Source organism: Heterodontus francisci, unplaced genomic scaffold (assembly GCF_036365525.1).
Source record: "Heterodontus francisci isolate sHetFra1 unplaced genomic scaffold, sHetFra1.hap1 HAP1_SCAFFOLD_726, whole genome shotgun sequence".
Classification (NCBI taxonomy): Eukaryota; Metazoa; Chordata; class Chondrichthyes; order Heterodontiformes; family Heterodontidae; genus Heterodontus; species Heterodontus francisci.
In genome coordinates this window covers 438,221-460,767 of record NW_027140691.1, presented here as the reverse complement: position 1 = coordinate 460,767, position 22,547 = coordinate 438,221, and the positions used below count along the sequence as shown (strand labels likewise).

The following is a 22,547-nucleotide window of genomic DNA, read 5'->3' as shown; positions in this document are numbered from 1 at the left end:
TACACAGGAACAGGAGAAGGCCATTCAGCCCCTTGAGCCTGTTACACAGGAACAGGAGAAGGCCATTCAGTCCCTTGAGCCTGTTACACAGAAACAGGAGAAGACCATTCAGCTTCTCGAGTCTGTTACACAGGAACAGGAGAAGGCCATTCAGCCCCCTCGATGTTACACAGAAACAGCAGAAGGCCATTCAGCCCCTCGATGTTACACAGGAACAGGAGAAGGCCATTCAGCCCCTCGAGTCTGTTACACAGGTACGGGAGAAGGCTATTCACCCCCTCGAGCCTGTTACACAGGAACAGGAGAAGGCCATTCAGCCCCTTGAGCCTGTTACACAGGAACAGGAGAAGGCCATTCAGCCCCTTGAGCCTGTTACACAGGAACAGGAGAAGGCCATTCAGCCCCCTCGATGTTACACAGCAACAGGAGAAGGCCATTCAGCCCCTCGAGTCTGTTACACACGTATGGGAGAAGGCCATTCAGCCCCTCGAGCATGTTACACAGGAACAGGAGAATGCCATTCAGCTTCTCGAGTCTGTTACACAGGTACGGGAGAAGGCCATTCAGCTTCTCGGGTCTGTTACACAGGTACGGGAGAAGGCCATTCAGCCCCTCTCGAGCCTGTTACACAGGAACAGGAGAAGGCCATTCAGCCCCTCGAGCATGTTACACAGGAACAGGAGAATGCCATTCACCTTCTCGAGTCTGTTACACAGTTACGGGAGAAGGCCATTCAGCCCCTCTCGAGCCTGTTACACAGGAACAGGAGAAGGCCATTCAATCCCCTCGAGCCTGTTACACAGGAACAGGAGAAGGCCATTCAGCCCCTCTTGAGTCTGTTACACAGGAACAGGAGACGGCCATTCAGCCCCTCCAGCATGTTACACAGGAACAGGAGAATGCCATTCAGCTTCTCGAGTCTGTTGCACAGGTACGGGAGAAGGCCATTCAGCCCCTCTCAAGCCTGTTATACAGGAACGGGAGAAGGCCATTCAGCTCCTCTCGAGCCTGTTATACAGGAACAGGAGAAGGCCATTCAGCCCCTCTCGACCTGTTATACAGGAACAGGAGGAGGCCATTCAGCTTCTCGGGTTTTTTACACAGATACGGGAGAAGGCCATTCAGCCCCTCTCAAGCCTGTTACACAGGAACGGGTGAAGGCCATTCGGCCCCCCTCGAGCCTGTTACACAGGAACAGGAGAAGGCCATTCAGCCCCTCTCGAGTCTGTTACACAGGTATGGGAGAAGGCCATTCAGCCCCTCTCGAGTCTGTTACACAGGTACGGGAGAAGGCCATTCAGTCCCTCTCGAGCCTATTACCCAGATACGGGAGAAGGCCATTCAGCCCCTCTCGAGCCTGTTACACAGGAACAGGAGAAGGCCATTCAGCCCCTCTCGAGCCTGTTACACAGGAACAGGAGAAGGCCATTCAGTCCCTTGAGCCTGTTACACAGAAACAGGAGAAGGCCATTCAGCTTCTCGAGTCTGTTACACAGGTACGGGAGAAGGCCATTCAGCCCCTCGATGTTACACACGAACAGGAGAAGGCCATTCAGTCCCTTGAGCATGTTACACAGAAACAGGAGAAGGCCATTCAGCTTCTCGAGCCTGTTACACAGAAACTGGAGAAGGCCATTCAGCCCAATCGAGCCTCTTACACAGAAACAGGAGAAGGCCATTCAGCTTCTCGAGTCTGTTACACAGGAACAGGAGAAGGCCATTCAGCCCCTCTCGAGCCTGTTACACAGGAACAGGAGAAGGCCATTCAGTCCCTTGAGCCTGTTACACAGAAACAGGAGAAGGCCATTCAGCTTCTCGAGTCTGTTACACACGTACGGGAGAAGGCCATTCAGCCCCTCGATGTTACACACGAACAGGAGAAGGCCATTCAGTCCCTTGAGCATGTTACACAGAAACAGGAGAAGGCCATTCAGCTTCTCGAGCCTGTTACACAGAAACTGGAGAAGGCCATTCAGCCCAATCGAGCCTCTTACACAGAAACAGGAGAAGGCCATTCAGCTTCTCGAGTCTGTTACACAGGTACGGGAGAAGGCCATTCAGCTTCTCGAGTCTGTTACACAGGTACGGGAGAAGGCCATTCAGCCCCTCGAGCATGTTACACAGAAACAGGAGAAGGACATTCAGCTTCTCGAGTCCGTTACACAGGAACAGGAGAAGGCCATTCAGCTTCTCGAGTCTGTTACACAGCAACAGGAGAAGGCCATTCAGCTTCTCGAGTCTGTTACACAGGAACAGGAGAAGGCCATTCAGCCCCCTCAGTGTTACACAGAAACAGCAGAAGGCCATTCAGCCCCTCGATGTTACACAGCAACAGGAGGAGGCCATTCATCCCCTCGAGCCTGTTACACAGGAACAGGAGAAGGCATTTCAGCCCCTTGAGCCTGTTACACAGGAACAGGATAAGGCCATTCAGCCCCTCGAGCCTGTTACACAGGAACAGGAGAATGCCATTCAGCTTCTCGAGTCTGTTACACAGCAACAGGAGAAGGCCATTCAGCCCCTCGAGCATGTTACACAGGAACAGGAGAAGGCCATTCAGCCCCCTCGATGTTACACAGAAACAGCAGAAGGCCAGTCAGCCCCTCGATGTTACACAGCAACAGGAGAAGGCCGTTCAGCCCCTCGAGCCTGTTACACAGGAACAGGAGAAGGCCATTCAGCCCCTTGAGCCTGTTACACAGGTATGGGAGAACGCCATTCAGCTTCTCGAGTCTGTTACACAGGTACGGGAGAAGGCCATTCAGCTTCTCGAGCCTGTTACACAGGAACAGGGGAATGCCATTCAGCTTCTCGAGTCTGTTACACAGGTACGGGAGAAGGCCATTCAGCTTCTCGAGTCTGTTACACAGGTACGGGAGAAGGCCATTCAGTCCCTCTCGAACCTGTTACACAGGTACGGGAGAAGGCCATTCAGCCCCTCTCGAGCCTGTTACACAGGAACAGGAGAAGGCCGTTCAGCCCCTCTCGAGCCTGTTACACAGGAACAGGAGAAGGCCATTCAACCCATCGATGTTACACAGGAACAGGTGAAGTCCATTCAGCCCCTCGATGTTACACAGGAACAGGAGGAGGCCATTCAGCCCCCTCGAGCCTGTTACACAGGAACAGGGGAAGCCATTCAGCCCCCTTGAGCCTGTTACACAGGAACAGGAGGAGGCCATTCAGCCCCTCGATGTTACACAGGAACAGGAGCAGGCCACTCAGCCCCTCGAGCCTGTTACACAAGAACAGGAGAAGGCCATTCAGCCCCCTCGATCTGGTACACAGGAACAGGAGAAGGCCATTCAGCCCCCTCGAGCCTGTTACACAGGAACAGGAGGAGGCCATTCATGCATTGCGAAGAATGCAGATTCACTGTCATCTGTACACTGGGAAGAGTTAGAGGGTAGATTCACTGTCATTCTCTACACCGTGAACAGTTAGAGTGTAGATTCACTGTCATTCTGCACAGTGGGAAGTGTTACAGTGTAGATCCACTGTCATTCTCTACACTGTAAAGAGTTACAGTGTAGATCCACTGCCATTCTCTACACTGTAAAGAGTTAGAGTGTAGATTCACTGTCATCTGTACACTGGGAAGAGTTAGAGTGTAGATTCACTGTCATTCTGCACAGTGGGAAGTGTTAGAGTGTAGATTCACTGTCTTTCTGTACACTGTAAAGAGTTAGAGTGTAGATTCACTGTCATTCTGTACACTGTGAAGAGTTAGAGTGTAGATTCACTGTCATTCTGTACACCATGAAGAGTTAGAGTGTAGATTCACTGTCATTCTCTACACTGTGAAGAGTTAGAGTGTAGATTCACTGTCATTCTGTACACCATGAAGAGTTAGAGTGTAGATTCACTGTCATTCTGTACACCATGAAGAGTTAGAGTGTAGATTCACTGTCATTCTGTTCACCATGAAGAGTTAGAGTGTCGATTCACTGTCATTCTGTACACCATGAAGAGTTAGAGTGTAGATTCACATGTCATTCCCTACAGTGTAAAGAGTTCGAGTGTAGATTCACTGTCATACTCTACAGTGTAAAGAGTTCGAGTGTAGATTCACTGTCATTCTGTACACCGTGAAGAGTTAGAGTGTAGATTCACTGTCATTCTGTACACCGTGAAGAGTTAGAGTGTAGATTCACTGTCATTCTGTACACCGTGAAGAGTTAGAGTGTAGATTCACTGTCATTCTGTACACCGTGAAGAGTTAGAGTGTTGATTCACTGATTTTCCTGACACAGTGAAGCGTTAGAGTGTAGATTCACTGTCATTCTGTACACCATGAAGAGTTAGAGTGTTGATTCACTGATTTTCCTGACACAGTGAAGAGTTAGAGTGTAGAGTCACTGATTTTCCTGACACAGTGAAGAGTTGGAGTGTAGAATCACTGATTTTCCTGACACAGTGAAGAGTTAGAGTGTTGATTCACTGTCATTCTCTACACCATGAAGAGTTAGAGTGTTGATTCACTGATTTTCCTGACACAGTGAAGCGTTAGAGTGTAGATTCACTGTCATTCTGTACACCGTGAAGAGTTAGAGTGTTGATTCACTGATTTTCCTGACACAGTGAAGAGTTAGAGTGTAGAGTCACTGATTTTCCTGACACAGTGAAGAGTTGGAGTGTAGAATCACTGATTTTCCTGACACAGTGAAGAGTTAGAGTGTTGATTCACTGTCATTCTCTACACCGTGAAGAGTTAGAGTGTAGATTCACTGTCATTCTCTACACAGTGAAGAGTTAGAGTGTAGATTCACTGTCATTCTCTACACCGTGAAGAATTAGAGTGTAGATTCACCGATTTTTCTGACACTGTGAAGAGTTAGAGTGTTGATTCACTGTCATTCTCTACACAGTGAAGAGTAAGAGTGTAGATTCACCGATTTTTCTGACACAGTGAAGAGTTAGAGTGTTGATTCACTGTCATTCTCTACACCGTGAAGAATTAGAGTGTAGATTCACCGATTTTTCTGACACAGTGAAGAGTTAGAGTGTAGAGTCACTGTCATTCTCTACACCGTGAAGAATTAGAGTGTAGATTCACCGATTTTTCTGACACAGTGAAGAGTTAGAGTGTTGATTCACTGTCATTCTCTACACCGTGAAGAGTTAGAGTGTAGATTCACCGATTTTTCTGACACAGTGAAGAGTCAGAGTGTAGATTCACCGATTTTTCTGACACAGTGAAGAGTCAGAGTGTAGATTCACCGATTTTTCTGACACAGTGAGGAGTCAGAGTGTAGATTTACCGATTTTTCTGACACAGTGAAGAGTTAGAGTGTAGAATCACTGATTTTCCTGACACAGTGAAGAGTTAGAGTGTTGATTCACTGTCATTCTCTACACAGTGAAGAGTAAGAGTGTAGATTCACTGTCATTCTCTACACAGTGAAGAGTAAGAGTGTAGATTCACTGTCATCTGTACACTGTAAAGAGTTAGAGTGTAGATTCACTGTCATTCTCTACACCGTGAAGAGTTAGAGTGTAGAATCCCTGATTTTCCTGGCACAGTGAAGAGTAAGAGTGTTGATTCACTGTCATCTGTACACTGTAAAGAGTTAGAGTGTAGATTCACTGTCATTCTCTACACCGTGAAGAGTTAGAGTGTAGAATCCCTGATTTTACTGACACAGTGAAGAGTTAGAGTGTAGATTCACTGTCATTCTCTACACCTTGAAGATTTAGTGTGTACATACATTGTCATTCCCGACACATCGAAGATTATAAATTCACTGTCATTTCTACATTGTGAAGAGTTAGAGTGTAGATTCACTGTCATTCTCTACACTGTAAAGAGTTCGAGTGTAAATTCACTGTCATTCTCTACACTAAAGAGTTCAGAGTGTCGATTCACTGTCATTCTCTACACCGTGAAGAGTTAGAGTGTAGATTCACTGTCATTCTGTGCACCGTGGAGAGTTAGAGTGTAGATTCACTGATTTTCCTGACATAGTGAAGAGTTAGAGTGTAGATTTACTGTCATTCTCTGCACTAAAGAGTTCAGAGTGTCGATTCACTGTCATTCTCTACACCGTGGAGAGTTAGAGTGTAGAATCACTGATTTTCCTGACATAGTGAAGAGTTAGAGTGTAGATTGACTGTCATTCTCTGCACCTTGAAGATTTAGTGTGTACATACATTGTCATTCCCGACACATCGAACATTATAAATTCACTGTCATTTCTACATTGTAAAGCGTTCGAGAATAAATTCACTGTCATTCTCTACACTGTAAAGAGTTAGAGTGTAGATTTGCTGTCATTCTCTACACAGTAAAGACATAGCGTGTAGATTCACTGTTATTTTCTGCACAGTGAAGAGTTAGAGTGTAGATTCACTGTCATTCTCTACAGTGTAAAGAGTTAGAGTGTAGATTCACTGTCATTCACGACACTGAAGAGTTAGAGTGTAGATTCACTGTCATTCTGTACACCGTGAAGAGAGTGTAGATTCACTGTCATTCTGTACACCGTGAAGAGTTAGAGTGTAGATTCACTGTCATTCTGTACACCGTGAAGAGTTAGAGTGTAGATTCACTGTAATTCTGTACACCGTGAAGAGTTAGAGTGTAGATTCACTGTAATTCTGTACACCGTGAAGAGTTAGAGTGTAGATTCACTGATTTTTCTGACACAGTGAAGAGTTAGAGTGTAGATTTACTGTCATCTGTACACTGTGAAGAGTTTGAGTGTTGATTCACTGTCATTCTGTACACCGTGAAGAGTTAGAGTGTAGATTCACTGTTATTATGTACACCGTATGGAGTTAGAGTGTAGAATCACTGATTTTCCTGACACAGTGAAGAGTTAGAGTGTAGATTCACTGTCATTCTGTCCACCGTGGAGAGTTAGAGTGTAGAATCACTGATTTTCCTGACATAGTGAAGAGTTAGAGTGTAGATTCACTGTCATTCTCTGCACCTTGACGATTTAGTGTGTACATACATTGTCATTCCAGACACATCGAAGATTATAAATTCACTGTCATTTCTACATTGTAAAGAGTTCGAGTGTAAATTCACTGTCATTCTCTACACTAAAGAGTTCAGAGTGTAGATTCACTGTCATTCTCGACACCGTGAAGAGTTAGAGTGTAGATTCACTGTCATTCTCTACACTGTGAAGAGTTAGAGTGTAGATTCACTGTCATTCTGTACACTGGGAAGAGTTAGAGTGTAGATTCACTGTCTTTCTGTTCACTGGGGAGAGTTAGAGTGTAGATTCACTGTCATTCTCTACACTGTGAAGAGTTAGAGTGTAGATTCACTATCATTCACGACACTGAAGAGTTAGAGTGTAGATTCACTGTCATTCTGTACACTGTGAAGAGTTAGAGTGTAGATTCACTGTGATCCATACACTGTGAAGAGTTAGAGTGTAGATTCACTGTCTTTCTGTTCACTGGGAAGAGTTAGAGTGTAGATTCACATGTCATTCTCTACACCGTGAAGAGTTAGAGTGTAGATTCACTGTCATTCTCTACACCGTGAAGAGTTAGGCTGTAGTTCACTGTCATTCTCTGCACAGTGAAGAGTTAGAGTGTAGATTCACTGTCATTCTCTACACTGTGAAGAGTTAGAGTGTAGATTAGATTTTAGATTAGAGATACAGCACTGAAACAGGCCCTTCGGCCCACCGAGTCTGTGCCGAACATCAACCACCCATTTATACTAATCCTACACTAATCCCATATTCCTACCAAACATCCCCACCTGTCCCTATATTTCCCTACCACCTACCTACACGAGTGACAATTTATAATGGCCAATTTACCTATCAACCTGCAAGTCTTTTGGCATGTGGGAGGAAACCGGAGCACCCGGAGAAAACCCACGCAGACACAGGGAGAACTTGCAAACTCCAAACAGGCAGTACCCGGAATTGAACCCAGGTCCCTGGAGCTGTGAGGCTGCGGTGCTAACCACTGTGCCGCCCTATTGAAGAGTTGAATGCAGATTCACTGTCATTCTGTACACTGGCAAGTGTCAGAGTGTAGATTCACTGTCATCTGTACACTGCAAAGAGTTAGAGTGTAGATTCACTGTCATCTGGACACAGTGAAGAGTTAGAGTGTAGATTCACTCATTCTGTACACTGTAAAGAGTTAGAGTGTAGATTCACTGTCATTCTGTACACTGTAAAGAGTTAGAGTGTAGATTCACTGTCATTCTGTACACTGGGAAGAGTTAGAGTGTAGATTCACTGTCATCTGGACACAGTGAAGAGTTAGAGTGTAGATTCACTGTCATCTCTACACCGTGAAGCGTTAGAGTGTAGATTCACTGTCATTCTGTACACTGTAAAGAGTTAGAGTGTAGATTCACTGTCATTCTGTACACTGTAAAGAGTTAGAGTGTAGATTCACTGTCATTCTGTACACTGTAAAGAGTTAGAATGTAGATTCACTGTCATTCTGTACACTGTAAAGAGTTAGAGTGTAGATTCACTGTCATTCTGTACACTGGGAAGAGTTAGGGTGCTGATTCACTGTCATTTTCTGCACCATGAAGAGTTAGAGTGCAGAGTCACTGTCATTCACGACACTGAAGAGTAAGAGTGTAGATTCACTGTCTTTCTCTCGACCATGAAGAGTTCGAGTGTAGATTCATTGTCATTCACGACACCTTGAAGAGTTAGAGTGTAGATTCACTGTCATTCTGTACACTGTGAAGTGTTAGAGTGTAGATTCACTGTCATCTGTACACAGTGAAGAGTTAGAGTGTAGATTCACTGTCATTCTCTGCACTGTAAAGAGTTCAGAGTGTTGATTCACTTTCATTCTCTGCACTGTAAAGAGTTAGAGTGTAGATTCACTGTCATTCCTCACACAGTGAAGAGTTAGGCTGCAGATTTACTGTCATTCTCTACACCGTGAAGAGTTAGAGTGTAGATTCACTGTCATTCTCTACACCGTGAAGAGTTAGGCTGCAGATTCACTGTCATTCTCGACACAGTGAAGAGTTAGAGTGTAGATTCACTGTCATTCTCCACACCGTGAAGAGTTAGAGTGTAGATTCACTGTCATTGCTGACACAGTGAAGAGTTAGAGTGTAGATTCACTGTCTTTCTCTCGACCATGAAGAGTTCGAGTGTAGATTCATTGTCATTCACGACACCTTGAAGAGTTAGAGTGTAGATTCACTTTCTTTCTCTCGACCATGAATAGTTCGACTGTAGATTCATTGTCATTCACGACACCTTGGAGACTTAGAGTGCAGATTCACTGTCATTCTGTACACTGGGAAGTGTTAGAGAGTAGATTCACTGTCATCTCTACACTGTAAAGAGTTAGAGTGTAGATTCACTGTCATTCTGTACACTGGGAAGTGTTAGAGAGTAGATTCACTGTCATCTCTACACTGCAAAGAGTTAGAGTGTAGATTCACTGTCATTCTCTGCACTGTAAAGAGTTCAGAGTGTTGATTCACTGTCATTCTGTCCACTGGGAAGTGTTAGAGTGTAGATTCACTGTCATCGCTACACTGCAAAGAGTTTGAGTGTAGATTCACTGTCTTCTGTACACGGAAGAGTTAGAGTGTAGATTCACTGTCATTCTCTACACTGTAAAGAGTTAGAGTGTAGATTCACAGTCATTCTCTGCACTGTAAAGAGTTCAGAGTGTTGATTCACTGTCATTCTGTCCACTGGGAAGTGTTAGAGTGTAGATTCACTGTCATCTCTACACTGCAAAGAGTTCGAGTGTAGATTCACTGTCATTCTCTACACTGTAAAGAGTTAGAGTGTAGATTCACAGTCATTCTCTGCACTGTAAAGAGTTGGCCATGTGAGCCGCATGGAAGATGGCAGGATCCCCAAAGACACATTGTACAGCGAGCTCGCCACTGGTATCAGACCCACCGGCCGTCCATGTCTCCGTTATAAAGACGTCTGCAAACGCGACATGAAATCGTGTGACATTGATCACAAGTCGTGGGAGTCAGCTGCCAGCATTCGCCAGAGCTGGCGGGCAGCCATAAAGACAGGGCTAAATTGTGGCGAGTCAAAGAGACTTAGTAGTTGGCAGGAAAAAAGACAGAGGCGCAAGGGGAGAGCCAACTGTGCAACAGCCCCAACAAACAAATTTCTCTGCAGCACCTGTGGAAGAGCCTGTCACTCCAGAATTGGCCTTTTTAGCCACTCCAGGCGCTGCTTCACAAACCACTGACCACCTCCAGGCGCGTATCCATTGTCTCTCGAGATAAGGAGGCCCAAAAGAAAAAAGAAAAGAAGAAAAGAGTTCAGAGTGTTGATTCACTGTCATTCTGTACACTGGGAAGAGTTAGAGTGTAGATTCACTGTCATTCTGCACCGTGAAGAGTTAGAGTGTAGATTCACTGTCATCTGGACACAGTGAAGAGTTAGAGTGTAGATTCACTGTCATTCTGTACACTGTAAAGAGTTAGAGTGTAGATTCACTGTCATCTCTACACCGTGAAGAGTTAGAGTGTAGATTCACTGTCATCTCTATACCGTGAAGAGTTAGAGTGTAGATTCACTGTCATTCTGTACACTGTAAAGAGTTAGAGTGTAGATTCACTGTCATCTCTACACCGTGAAGAGTTAGAGTGTAGATTCACTGTCATTCTGTACACTGTAAAGAGTTAGAGTGTAGATTCACTGTCATTCTGTACACTGGGAAGAGTTAGGGCGCTGATTCACTGTCATTCTCTGCACCATGAAGAGTTAGAATGCAGAGTCACTGTCATTCACGACACTGAAGAGTAAGAGTGTAGATTCACTGTCTTTCTCTCGACCATGAAGAGTTCGAGTGTAGATTCATTGTCATTCACGACACCTTGAAGAGTTAGAGTGTAGATTCACTGTCTTTCTCTCGACCATGAATAGTTCGAGTGTAGGTTCATTGTCATTCACGACACCTTGAAGAGTGAGAGTGCAGATTCACTGTCATTCTGTACACTGGGAAGTGTTAGAGTGTAGATTCACTGTCATCTGTACACAGTGAAGAGTTAGAGTGTAGATTCACTGTCATTCTCTGCACTGTAAAGAGTTCAGAGTGTTGATTCACTTTCATTCTCTGCACTGTAAAGAGTTAGATAGGCGTTGCGCAAACGACTACTGGCAACACCTATGCAGTCATATTCAGCTGGCCTCAGACACCGGAAACATCAGAGGAATGTATGATGGCATGAAGAGAGCTCTTGGGCCAACCATCAAGAAGATCACCCCCCTCAAATCTAAATCGGGGGACATAATCACTGACCAACGCAAACAGATGGACCGCTGGGTTGAGCACTACCTAGAACTGTACTCCAGGGAGAATGCTGTCACTGAGACTGCCCTCAATGCAGCCCAGCCTCTACCAGTCATGGATGAGCTGGACATACAGCCAACCAAATCGGAACTCAGTGATGCCATTGATTCCCTAGCCAGCGGAAAAGCCCCTGGGAAGGACAGCATTACCCCTGAAATAATCAAGAGTGCCAAGCCTGCTATACTCTCAGCACTACATGGACTGCTATGCCTGTGCTGGGACGAGGGAGCAGTACCCCAGGACATGCGCGATGCCAACATCATCACCCTCTATAAAAACAAAGGTGACCGCGGTGACTGCAACAACTACCGTGGAATCTCCCTGCTCAGCATAGTGGGGAAAGTCTTTGCTCGAGTCGCTCTGAACAGGCTCCAGGAGCTGGCCGAGCGCGTCTACCCTGAGGCACAGTGTGGCTTTCGTGCAGAGAGATCGACTATTGACATGCTGTTCTCCCTTCGTCAGATACAGGAGAAATGCCGTGAACAACAGATGCCCCTCTACATTGCTTTCATTGATCTCACCAAAGCCTTTGACCTCGTCAGCAGACGTGGTCTCTTCAGACTACTAGAAAAGATCGGATGTCCACCAAAGCTACTAAGTATCATCACCTCATTCCATGACAATATGAAAGGCACAATTCAACATGGTGGCTCCTCATCAGAGCCCTTTCCTATCCTGAGTGGTGTGAAACAGGGCTGTGTTCTCGCACCCACACTTTTTGGGATTTTCTTCTCCCTGCTGCTTTCACATGCGTTCAAATCCTCTGAAGAAGGAATTTTCCTCCACACAAGATCAGGGGGCAGGTTGTTCAACCTTGCCCGTCTAAGAGCGAAGTCCAAAGTACGGAAAGTCCTCATCAGAGAACTCCTCTTTGCTGACGATGCTGCTTTAACATCTCACACTGAAGAATGCCTGCAGAGTCTCATCGACAGGTTTGCGTCTGCCTGCAATGAATTTGGCCTAACCATCAGCCTCAAGAAAACGAACATCATGGGGCAGGATGTCAGAAATGCTCCATCCATCAATATTGGCGACCACGCTCTGGAAGTGGTTCAAGAGTTCACCTACCTAGGCTCAACTATCACCAGTAACCTGTCTCTAGATGCAGAAATCAACAAGCGCATGGGTAAGGCTTCCACTGCTATGTCCAGACTGGCCAAGAGAGTGTGGGAAAATGGCGCACTGACACGGAACACAAAAGTCCGAGTGTATCAGGCCTGTGTCCTCAGTACCTTGCTCTACGGCAGCGAGGCCTGGACAACGTATGCCAGCCAAGAGCGACGTCTCAATTCATTCCATCTTCGCTGCCTTCGGAGAATACTTGGCATCAGGTGGCAGGACTATATCTCCAACACAGAAGTCCTTGAAGCGGCCAACACCCCCAGCTTATACACACTACTGAGTCAGCGGCGCTTGAGATGGCTTGGCCATGTGAGCCGCATGGAAGATGGCAGGATCCCCAAAGACACATTGTACAGCGAGCTCGCCACTGGTATCAGACCCACCGGCCGTCCATGTCTCCGTTATAAAGACGTCTGCAAACGCGACATGAAATCGTGTGACATTGATCACAAGTCGTGGGAGTCAGTTGCCAGCATTCGCCAGAGCTGGCGGGCAGCCATAAAGACAGGGCTAAATTGTGGCGAGTCGAAGAGACTTAGTAGTTGGCAGGAAAAAAGACAGAGGCGCAAGGGGAGAGCCAACTGTGCAACAGCCCCAACAAACAAATTTCTCTGCAGCACCTGTGGAAGAGCCTGTCACTCCAGAATTGGCCTTTATAGCCACTCCAGGCGCTGCTTCACAAACCACTGACCACCTCCAGGCGCGTATCCATTGTCTCTCGAGATAAGGAGGCCCAAAAGAAAGAAAAGAGTTAGAGTGTAGATTCACTGTCATTCCTCACACTGTGAAGAGTTAGAGTGTAGATTCACTGTCATTCTCTACACCGTGAAGAGTTAGAGTGTAGATTCACTGTCATTCCTCACACTGTGAAGAGTTAGGCTGCAGATTCACTGTCATTCTCGACACAGTGAAGAGTTAGAGTGTAGATTCACTGTCATTCTCCACACCGTGAAGAGTTAGAGTGTAGATTCACTGTCATTCTCAACACAGTGAAGAGTTAGAGTGTAGATTCACTGTCATTCTCTACACCGTGAAGAGTTAGGCTGCAGATTCACTGTCATTCTCGACACAGTGAAGAGTTAGAGTGTAGATTCACTGTCATTGCTGACACAGTGAAGAGTTAGAGTGTAGATTCACTTTCTTTCTCTCGACCATGAATAGTTCGACTGTAGATTCATTGTCATTCACGACACCTTGGAGACTTAGAGTGCAGATTCACTGTCATTCTGTACACTGGGAAGTGTTAGAGAGTAGATTCACTGTCATCTCTACACTGCAAAGAGTTAGAGTGTAGATTCACTGTCATTCTCTGCACTGTAAAGAGTTCAGAGTGTTGATTCACTGTCATTCTGTCCACTGGGAAGTGTTAGAGTGTAGATTCACTGTCATCTCTACACTGCAAAGAGTTCGAGTGTAGATTCACTGTCTTCTGTACACGGAAGAGTTAGAGTGTAGATTCACTGTCATTCTCTACACTGTAAAGAGTTAGAGTGTAGATTCACAGTCATTCTCTGCACTGTAAAGAGTTCAGAGTGTTGATTCACTGTCATTCTGTCCACTGGGAAGTGTTAGAGTGTAGATTCACTGTCATCTCTACACTGCAAAGAGTTCGAGTGTAGATTCACTGTCATTCTCTACACTGTAAAGAGTTAGAGTGTAGATTCACAGTCATTCTCTGCACTGTAAAGAGTTCAGAGTGTTGATTCACTGTCATTCTGTACACTGGGAAGAGTTAGAGTGTAGATTCACTGTCATTCTGCACCGTGAAGAGTTAGAGTGTAGATTCACTGTCATTCTCTACACCGTGAAGAGTTAGGCTGTAGATTCACTGTCATTCTCTACACAGTGAAGAGTTAGAGTGTAGATTCACTGTCATTCTCAACACAGTGAAGAGTTAGAGTGTAGATTCACTGTCATCTCTACACCGTGAAGAGTTAGAGTGTAGATTCACTGTCATCTCTACACTGTGAAGAGTTAGAGTGCAGATTCACTGTCATTGTGTACACTGGGAAGAGTTAGAGTGTAGATTCACTGTCATCTCTGCACCGTGAAGAGTTAGAGTGTAGATTCACTGTCAATCTGTACACCGTGAAGAGTTAGGCTGTAGATTCACTGTCATTCTTTACACAGTGAAGTGTTAGAGTGTAGATTCACTGTCATTCTCTACACAGTGAAGAGTTAGAGTGTAGATTCACTGTCATTCTCTACACAGTGAAGAGTTAGAGTGTAGATTCACTGTCATCTCTACACCGTGAAGAGTTAGAGTGTAGATTCACTGTCATCTCTACACCGTGAAGAGTTAGAGTGCAGATTCACTGTCATTCTCTACACAGTGAAGAGTTAGAGTGTAGATTCACTGTCATTCTCTACACTGTGAAGAGTTAGATTGTAGATTCACTGTCATCTCTACACAGTGAAGAGTTAGAGTGTAGATTCACTGTCTTTCTCTCGACCATGAACAGTTAGAGTGTAGATTCACTGTCATCTCTACACCGTGAAGAGTTAGAGTGCAGATTCACTGTCATTCTGTACACTGTGAAGAGTTAGTGTTGATTCACTGTCATTCTGTACACTGTAAAGAGTTAGAGTGTAGATTCAGTGATTTTGCTGACACAGTGAAGAGTTAGAGTGTAGATTCACGGTCATTCTCTACACTGTGAAGAGTTCGAGTGTGATTTACTGTCATCTGTACACCGTGAAGAGTTAGAGTGTTGATTCGCTGTCATTCTCTGCATTTGCAGTTTCAGTGTGTACATACATTGTAATTCCCGGCAGATCGAAGATTATAAGTTCACTGTCATTCTCTACACTGTGACGTGTTGGAGTGTAGATTCGCTGTCATTCTCTGCATTTGCAGTTTCAGTGTGTACATACATTGTAATTCCCGGCAGATCGAAGATTATAAATTCACTGTCATTCTCTACACTGTGAAGAGTTAGAGTGTAGATTCACTGTCATTCTGTGCACTGTGAAGAGTTAGTGTGTAGATTCACTGTCATTCTCTACACTGTAAAGAGTTAGCGTGTAGATTCACTGTCATCTGTACACTGGGAAGAGTTAGAGTGTAGATTCACTGTCATTCTGTACACTGGGAAGAGTTAGAGTGTAGATTCACTGTCATCCGTAGACCGTGAAGAGTTAGAGTGTAGATTCACTGTCATTCTGTACACTGGGAAGAGTTAGATTCACTGTCATTCTGTACACTGAAGAGTTAGAGTGTAGATTCACTGTCATTCTGTGCACTGTGAAGAGTTAGAGTGTAGATTCACTGTCATTCTCCACACCGTGAAGAGTTAGAGTGTAGATTCACTATCATTCTCCACACCGTGAAGAGTTAGAGTGTAGATTCACTGTCAATCTGTACACCATGAAGAGTTAGAGTGTAGATTGACTGTCATTCTCCACACCGTGAAGAGTTAGAGTGTAGATTCACTGTCATTCTCCACACCGTGAAGAGTTAGAGTGTAGATTGACTGTCATTCTCCACACCGTGAAGAGTTAGAGTGTAGATTCACTGTCATTCTCCACACCGTGAAGAGTTAGAGTGTAGATTGACTGTCATTCTCCACACCGTGAAGAGTTAGAGTGTAGATTCACTATCATTCTCCACACCGTGAAGAGTTAGAGTGTAGATTGACTGTCATTCTCCACACCGTGAAGAGTTAGAGTGTAGATTCACTATCATTCTCCACACCGTGAAGAGTTAGAGTGTAGATTCACTCTCAGTCTCTACACTGTGAAGAGTTAGAGTGTAGATTCACTATCATTCTCCACACCGTGAAGAGTTAGAGTGTAGATTCACTGTCATTCTCTACACTGTGAAGAGTTAGAGTGTAGATTCACTATCATTCTCCACACCGTGAAGAGTTAGAGTGTAGATTCACTGTCATTCTGTACACAGTGAAGAGTTAGAGTGTAGATTCACTGCCATTCTGTACACTGTAAAGAGTTAGAGTGTAGATTCACTGCCATTCTGTACACAGTGAAGAGTTAGAGTGTAGATTCACTGTCATTCTGTACACCATGAAGAGTTAGATTGTAAATTCACTGTCATTCTGTACACTGGGAATGTTCGAGTGTAGATTCACTGTCATTCTCCACACCATGAAGAGTTAGAGTGTGGATTGACTGTCAATCTGTACACCTTGAAGAGTTAGATTGTAGATTCACTGTCATTCTGTACACTGGGAATGTTAGAGTGTAGATTCACTGCCAATCTGTACACCGTGAAGAGTTAGAGTGTTGCTTCACTGTCATTCTGTACACTGGGAAGAGTTAGAGTGTAGATTCACTGTCATTCTCCACACCATGAAGAGTTAGAGTGTAGATTCACTGTCATTCTGTACACTGGGAAGAGTTGGAGTGTAGATTCACTGTCATTCTCCACACCATGAAGAGTTAGAGTGTAGATTCACTGTCATTCTCCACACCATGAAGAGTTAGTGTGTAGATTCACTGTCATTCTCCACACCATGAAGAGTTAGAGTGTAGATTCACTGTCATTCTGTACACTGGGAAGAGTTAGAGTGTAGATTCACTGTCATTCTGTACACCATGAAGAGTTAGAGTGTAGATTCACTGTCATTCTCCACACCGTGAAGAGTTAGAGTGTAGATTCACTGTCATTCTCCACACCATGAAGAGTTAGAGTGTAGATTCACTGTCATTCTCCACACCATGAAGAGTTAGAGTGTAGATTCACTGTCATTCTGTACACTGGGAAGAGTTAGAGTGTAGATTCACTGTCATTCTCCACACCATGAAGAGTTAGAGTGTAGATTCACTGTCATTCTGTACACTGGGAAGAGTTGGAGTGTAGATTCACTGTCAATCTGTACACCGTGAAGAGTTAGAGTGTAGATTCACTGTCATTCTCCACACCATGAAGAGTTAGAGTGTAGATTCACTGTCATTCTGTACACTATGAAGAGTTAGAGTTAAACTGTTGATTCCTGATATTAGTGGGGGCACGGATTTTGCATCAGATGTTTGCCCCACACTAAAGCCCATTTGTGGCTGTGCAGCTGGCAACCCTTTTAACTCTTGACATGATCGGAGTAGCACCATGTATATCTGGGGCAATTCTCCGTGAGTCATAGAGGAAGGCGTTACAGAGGAGGTAGAAAAAATACTTTGCAAATTGTACTGGGTAATCGGTGGGGGTGGCGGGGGGGGTGCGTGGGTTGGCTCTTTTCAGTATTGTCATTATTGACACAATCCTACCTTGAAACTGATGTAGGATTTCAAGACTTTAAACTTTGTCTCGATGATTAGGGTTTACAGTGCTATGTCACAGAAATGCTGGCTAATATTTGCAGCATGTTTTCTCAATACCTACAGTTACCATTGAGCCATTTCCAGCTGGCCAAGCTGCAGAAGACTACCTTAGCAAGTTTGTAAATCCCACACTGCTCATTGGACTGACTGAAATGTGCCAGCAGAAACCTGCCAAGCCGATTGTAAGTACCTATCAGTGGGCAGCGGCAGACTGGGTGTAGGCTGAGATTATGCAGTTGGGCTGGCTACAATGATGCTTGGGAAGTATTTATCGAAATGAAGGACAATGAATGCTATTGTTTCATGGAATCACAAAACAATGAAGCACAGAAGGCCATCGTGCCTGTGCCAGCTCTTTGGCAGAGATATCCCTGTTCTATCCCACAGCCATAGAGTCATATACAGCACAGTCATTATTGACACAATCCTACACTATCGAGTAGGAGTATCGCTTGGACTATCGAGTCGGTGGCTGCTCTCCACAGAGCTATTCAGTCCCACTCTCCCCGATCAATCCCTGTAGCCCTGCAAGCTTACTTCCTTCAACTGCCCATCCAATTTCCTTATGAAGCCTGTACCTGAAACACCTCTTCCTTAAAGATAACCCATTGTTCCGATACAGCTCTTCCTGCCCGTCTTTGGTTCCATTCTACCCTGGCTAGATCCCTTCTCATCGCATTGAAATAGCCTCCTTCCAATCTAGACTGTCTACTTGATTATGTTTCTTGCTTTTCTGCACAACTAGTCTAAACCTTATGATACGATGATCACTCTTACCCAAGTGCTCCCCATGCTGTAAATGTGTTGCCTGGAAGTATTTATCCAATTGCCTTCTCGAAGTTACTATTGAGTCTGCTTCCACTATCTTTCAGGCAGATGGTAACAATTTGCTGTGTAAAATTTTTTTAAAACTCCTCACACCACCTCTGCTTCTTTTGCCATTCACAGAATCACAGAATTGTTATAGCACAGAAGGAGGCCATTTGGCCCATTGTGTCTGCACCGGCTCTCCAAATGAGCACTTCACTTAGTGCTATTCCCCTGCCTTCTCACTGTAATCCTGCACATTCTTCCTTTTCATATAATAGTCTAATTCCCTTTTGAATACTTCAATTGAACCTGCCTCCACCACACTTTCTGGCAGTGCATTCCAGACCTTAACCACTCACTGCATGAAAACATTTTTCCTCATGTCTCTTTTGCATCTTTTGCCAATTACTTTAAACCTGTCTCCTTTCATGAGTGGGAACAGTTCATGAGTGGTGTTACGTGCAATGTCTAGGGGTCTCTTGCTGTCTTCACCTGGTCAGATTGTAACAGGGTTTAATTTTAAACACACTGTGTTTTGAGCTCCCCTTTTTGTGACTCCTTGTTCACAGTTTCCAATTATAAGGCAAAGAACTGAACACAAGCAGGCTTTCTTTGGTTTAAAGCAGAAAGATGAAATTTATTAACCCTGAAACTTACACCCTAATCCGGTTCACGCCTGTAGATATACGATGTGCTCACCCTAGCATGTACACGTGATATAAACATGCAGTTAGGGGTAGAAAAGATAGAGGAAAAGATAAGTGGAACAGTTTGAGGCAATATCTTGTTACTGTTTCTCGGGCTCACTGTAGTCCTTGATTGAAGATATGCTCTGGTGTTTCATTGGAGCCCCGTAGTCTTCTAAAAACCTCGTTCACGTAGGAAGCCTTTTCTTTCCCTGAGTTTATGTGCCTTCAATGGTTTCAGTTCCTTGAGAGATGAACAGTCAGGCAGAGGACATGTTCTCAGTCCATGAGCACACAGCATTCTGCCTGGCAATTCCTTTGTTGGGAGTTCAAAACTCTGCAACAGCCAGTTAGTCATGTGACCAAAACTGGTCTGACTACTTCTGTGTATTGGAGGAACTGGGACTGACTCCCTTTGTTTCCACATTGTCTGGTACAATGCAAATATCCTTCTAGTCAGAGATGGCAATTTTTTAAGTTTTAATGTTCATGTAGTGAAATAATGTGTGCCTCAGTCTTGGCAGGTGGGGTTTGCCTGACAAGTGGGAACACACCCCTCATGATTTTGAATACCTTTATCGAATCTCCTCTCAGCCTTCTATTCTCCAAGAAAACACTCCCAACTTCTCCAACCTGTCTTTGTAACTGAAATTCCTCATCCCTGGAACCATTCTCGTGAATCTTTTCTGTACGTTCTCCAATGCTCTCACATCTTTCCTAAAGTGCGGCACCCAGAACTGGACGCAATACTCCAGCTGAGGCCACAAGTTTAACATAACCTCCTTTCTCTTGTACTCTATGCCCCTATTAATAAAGCCCAGGATACTGAATGCTTTATTAACCACTTTCTCAACCTATACCGACACCTTCAATGACTTATGCACATTTACACCCAGGTCCCACTGCTCCTGCACCCCCTTTAGAATTGTACCCTTTATTCTATATTGTCTCTCCATGTTCTTTCTACCAAAATGAATTCCTTCACATTTTTCTGCATTGAACTTCATCTCCCACCTGTCTGCCCATTCCACTAACTTGTCTATGTCCTTTTGAAGTTCTACACTATCCTCCTCACAGTTCACTCTGCTTCCAAGTTTCGTATCATCTGTAAACTTTGAAATTGTGCCCTGTACATCAAGGTCTAGGTCATTAATATATATCAGGAAAAGCAAGGGTCCCAACACTGACCCCTGAGGAACTCCACTACAAACCTTCCTCCAGCCTGAAAAACATCCATTAACCATTAGTCTCTGTTTCCTGTCACTCAGCCAATTTCCTATCCATGTTGCTTCCGTCCCTTTTATTCCAGGAGCTGTAACTTTGCTCACCTTAAAGCTGTGTCCTCTGGTCACTGACCCTTCAGCCGATGGAAACAGTTTCTCCTTGTTTACTATATCAAAGCCATTCATGATTTTGTACATTCTATCAGATCTCCTCCTCACCTTCTCTGCTCTAAGGAGAACAATCCCAGCTTCTCCAGCCGCTCCACATTAACTGAAGTCCCTCATCCCTGGTACCATTCTGGTAAATATCCTCTGCACCCTCTCCAAGGCCTTGACATCCTTCCAAAAGTGCGGAGCCCAAAACTGAACACAACTGAGGCTTAAACAGTTAAAGGTTCAGCATAACTTCCTTGCTTTTGTATATGCCTCTGTTGATACGCTTTTCAACAGTCTTTTCAACTTGTCCTTCCACATTCAAAACTTTGTGTACACACTCCCCCCAGGTCTTCATATGAGAATATATCCTGGGGGTGGGGGTCCTGCAATTCTGTGAGGTAATTTAACCTACTGCAGCTCGGGGGAACAGGGTAGATTAGGGGTCAGACGCCCGACTTGCATCTGGCCTAATTCCACTCTCCGCTGTCTTAAAAAAAGAAAAAGACTTCATTTCTGTAGTGCCTTTCATGACCACAAGACATTCCAAAGTGCTTCAGAGCCATTGCTGTACTTTTTGAAGTGTAGTCACTGTTGTGTTAATGACCAGATAATCGGTTTTTGTGATGGTGATTGAGGGATAAGTATTGACCAGGACACTGGGCAGATCTCCCCTGCTCTTCTGCAAAATAGTGCCATGAGTTCTCTTCTCAATAGCAGGGACAGAGAAGAAGAGATTCTCACTCCCTCCCCTCCCCCGCCATTTGCAGGGTCGCGGAGAAAAAGCTGGGGCGCGGGACTCAATTGGATAGCTCCTTCAAAGAGCCAGCACAGGCGTGACAGGCTGAATGGCCTCCTGCTGTGCTGGAAGATTCTAATAAGGAATTGAGGTCAATTACACCGCGATAGCTGCAGAGCCCGGGATTGAACCTGGGACCATTGGCTTTGTATGGTTTGGTGTCCCACCCTTAGCCATGCTATGAAGGGCACTCGATGGAGGAAAGACGTTTCAGAGGACTAACAAGCTATAACTCTGCTCGCTTTACTTTCTGTTACAGATTTGGCTGGCAGACTGGCTCCTGGCACACAATCCCAATCGTCCCTCCATAAAGGAGGGTGAGGTGCAGGAACCTCCAGAGTGCACCTTCTGAAACTGCACACTACCAGAGGGTCTACCATTGAGTCAAGCACTTGGTGGGCTGGTTTGTTTCCAACTTTAAGGCGTCTGCCACATTTCCAAATTATTATTGCTATTAAATTTCTGCTGTAAGTTGACTCAGGTTTTGTTGAATTATTTACATGATCGTGTAAAACATTTTGTTTGTTTCCATGCTTGTCTGTGAGAATTGGAGTGTAGACGGAGCTGAAGCCTGGGATTTTCTGGTGCACTCCAGGTCACGTGTCCCAAAGCACTTCAAAAGTGATAGGTAAACTATGCACAGCAAGGTCCCACGCACGATAATGACGACATAATCTGGGAGAGCACTGCACTGTCAGAGGTGCCGTCTTTCAGATAGGACTGAAGACCCATCTGCCCTCTCGAGTGGACTCAAAAGATCACCTGGTTACCATTTCAATGAAGAGCTGGGGATTTCTCCCCGATTTCCTGCTGATATTTATCCCTCAACCAATATCACTAAAATCATGTTGTGCTTTTCATACGTTACAGTGGTGAATACACTGCAAAAGTACCTTATTAGCTGTGATGTGCTGCAGAATGTCCCAAGGTTGTGAAGACACTGGGGAAATTCACATTTCCAGTTATCAGAAGCATACACTCGTTTTTCCCCCTTCCTCCTGAGTATGTACAAACTAGTGCAACAATTGTACTTGTTAACAACGTGCTGTTCCTGATCAATTCATAAATAGATACCAATGTGCTTGTACCAATTTAAAGTATATAAGAAATTGGCAATTAATTCAGTCTTTCATTTCCTACTGATAGCACATAAATGGCATTTGGGCACCTGGTAATTTTCATCCAATTGACAGG

The 22,547-nt window shown here is 44.7% G+C and overlaps 1 protein-coding gene across 1 annotated transcript in view; it reads left to right on the top strand.

The window, feature by feature from the left end:
* The window catches only part of LOC137360507 (nucleoside diphosphate kinase homolog 5-like), a 42,661-nt gene extending 20,919 nt beyond the window's left edge, over window positions 1-21,742 (top strand). Inside the window, exons 4-5 of the mRNA XM_068025922.1 lie at window positions 17,746-17,864; window positions 21,613-21,742. Coding sequence (XP_067882023.1) covers window positions 17,746-17,864; window positions 21,613-21,705 — 212 coding nt within the window. The 3' untranslated portion in view covers window positions 21,706-21,742. The remainder of the gene's footprint in view (window positions 1-17,745; window positions 17,865-21,612) is intronic.
* Window positions 21,743-22,547: the final 805 nt, after the last annotated feature.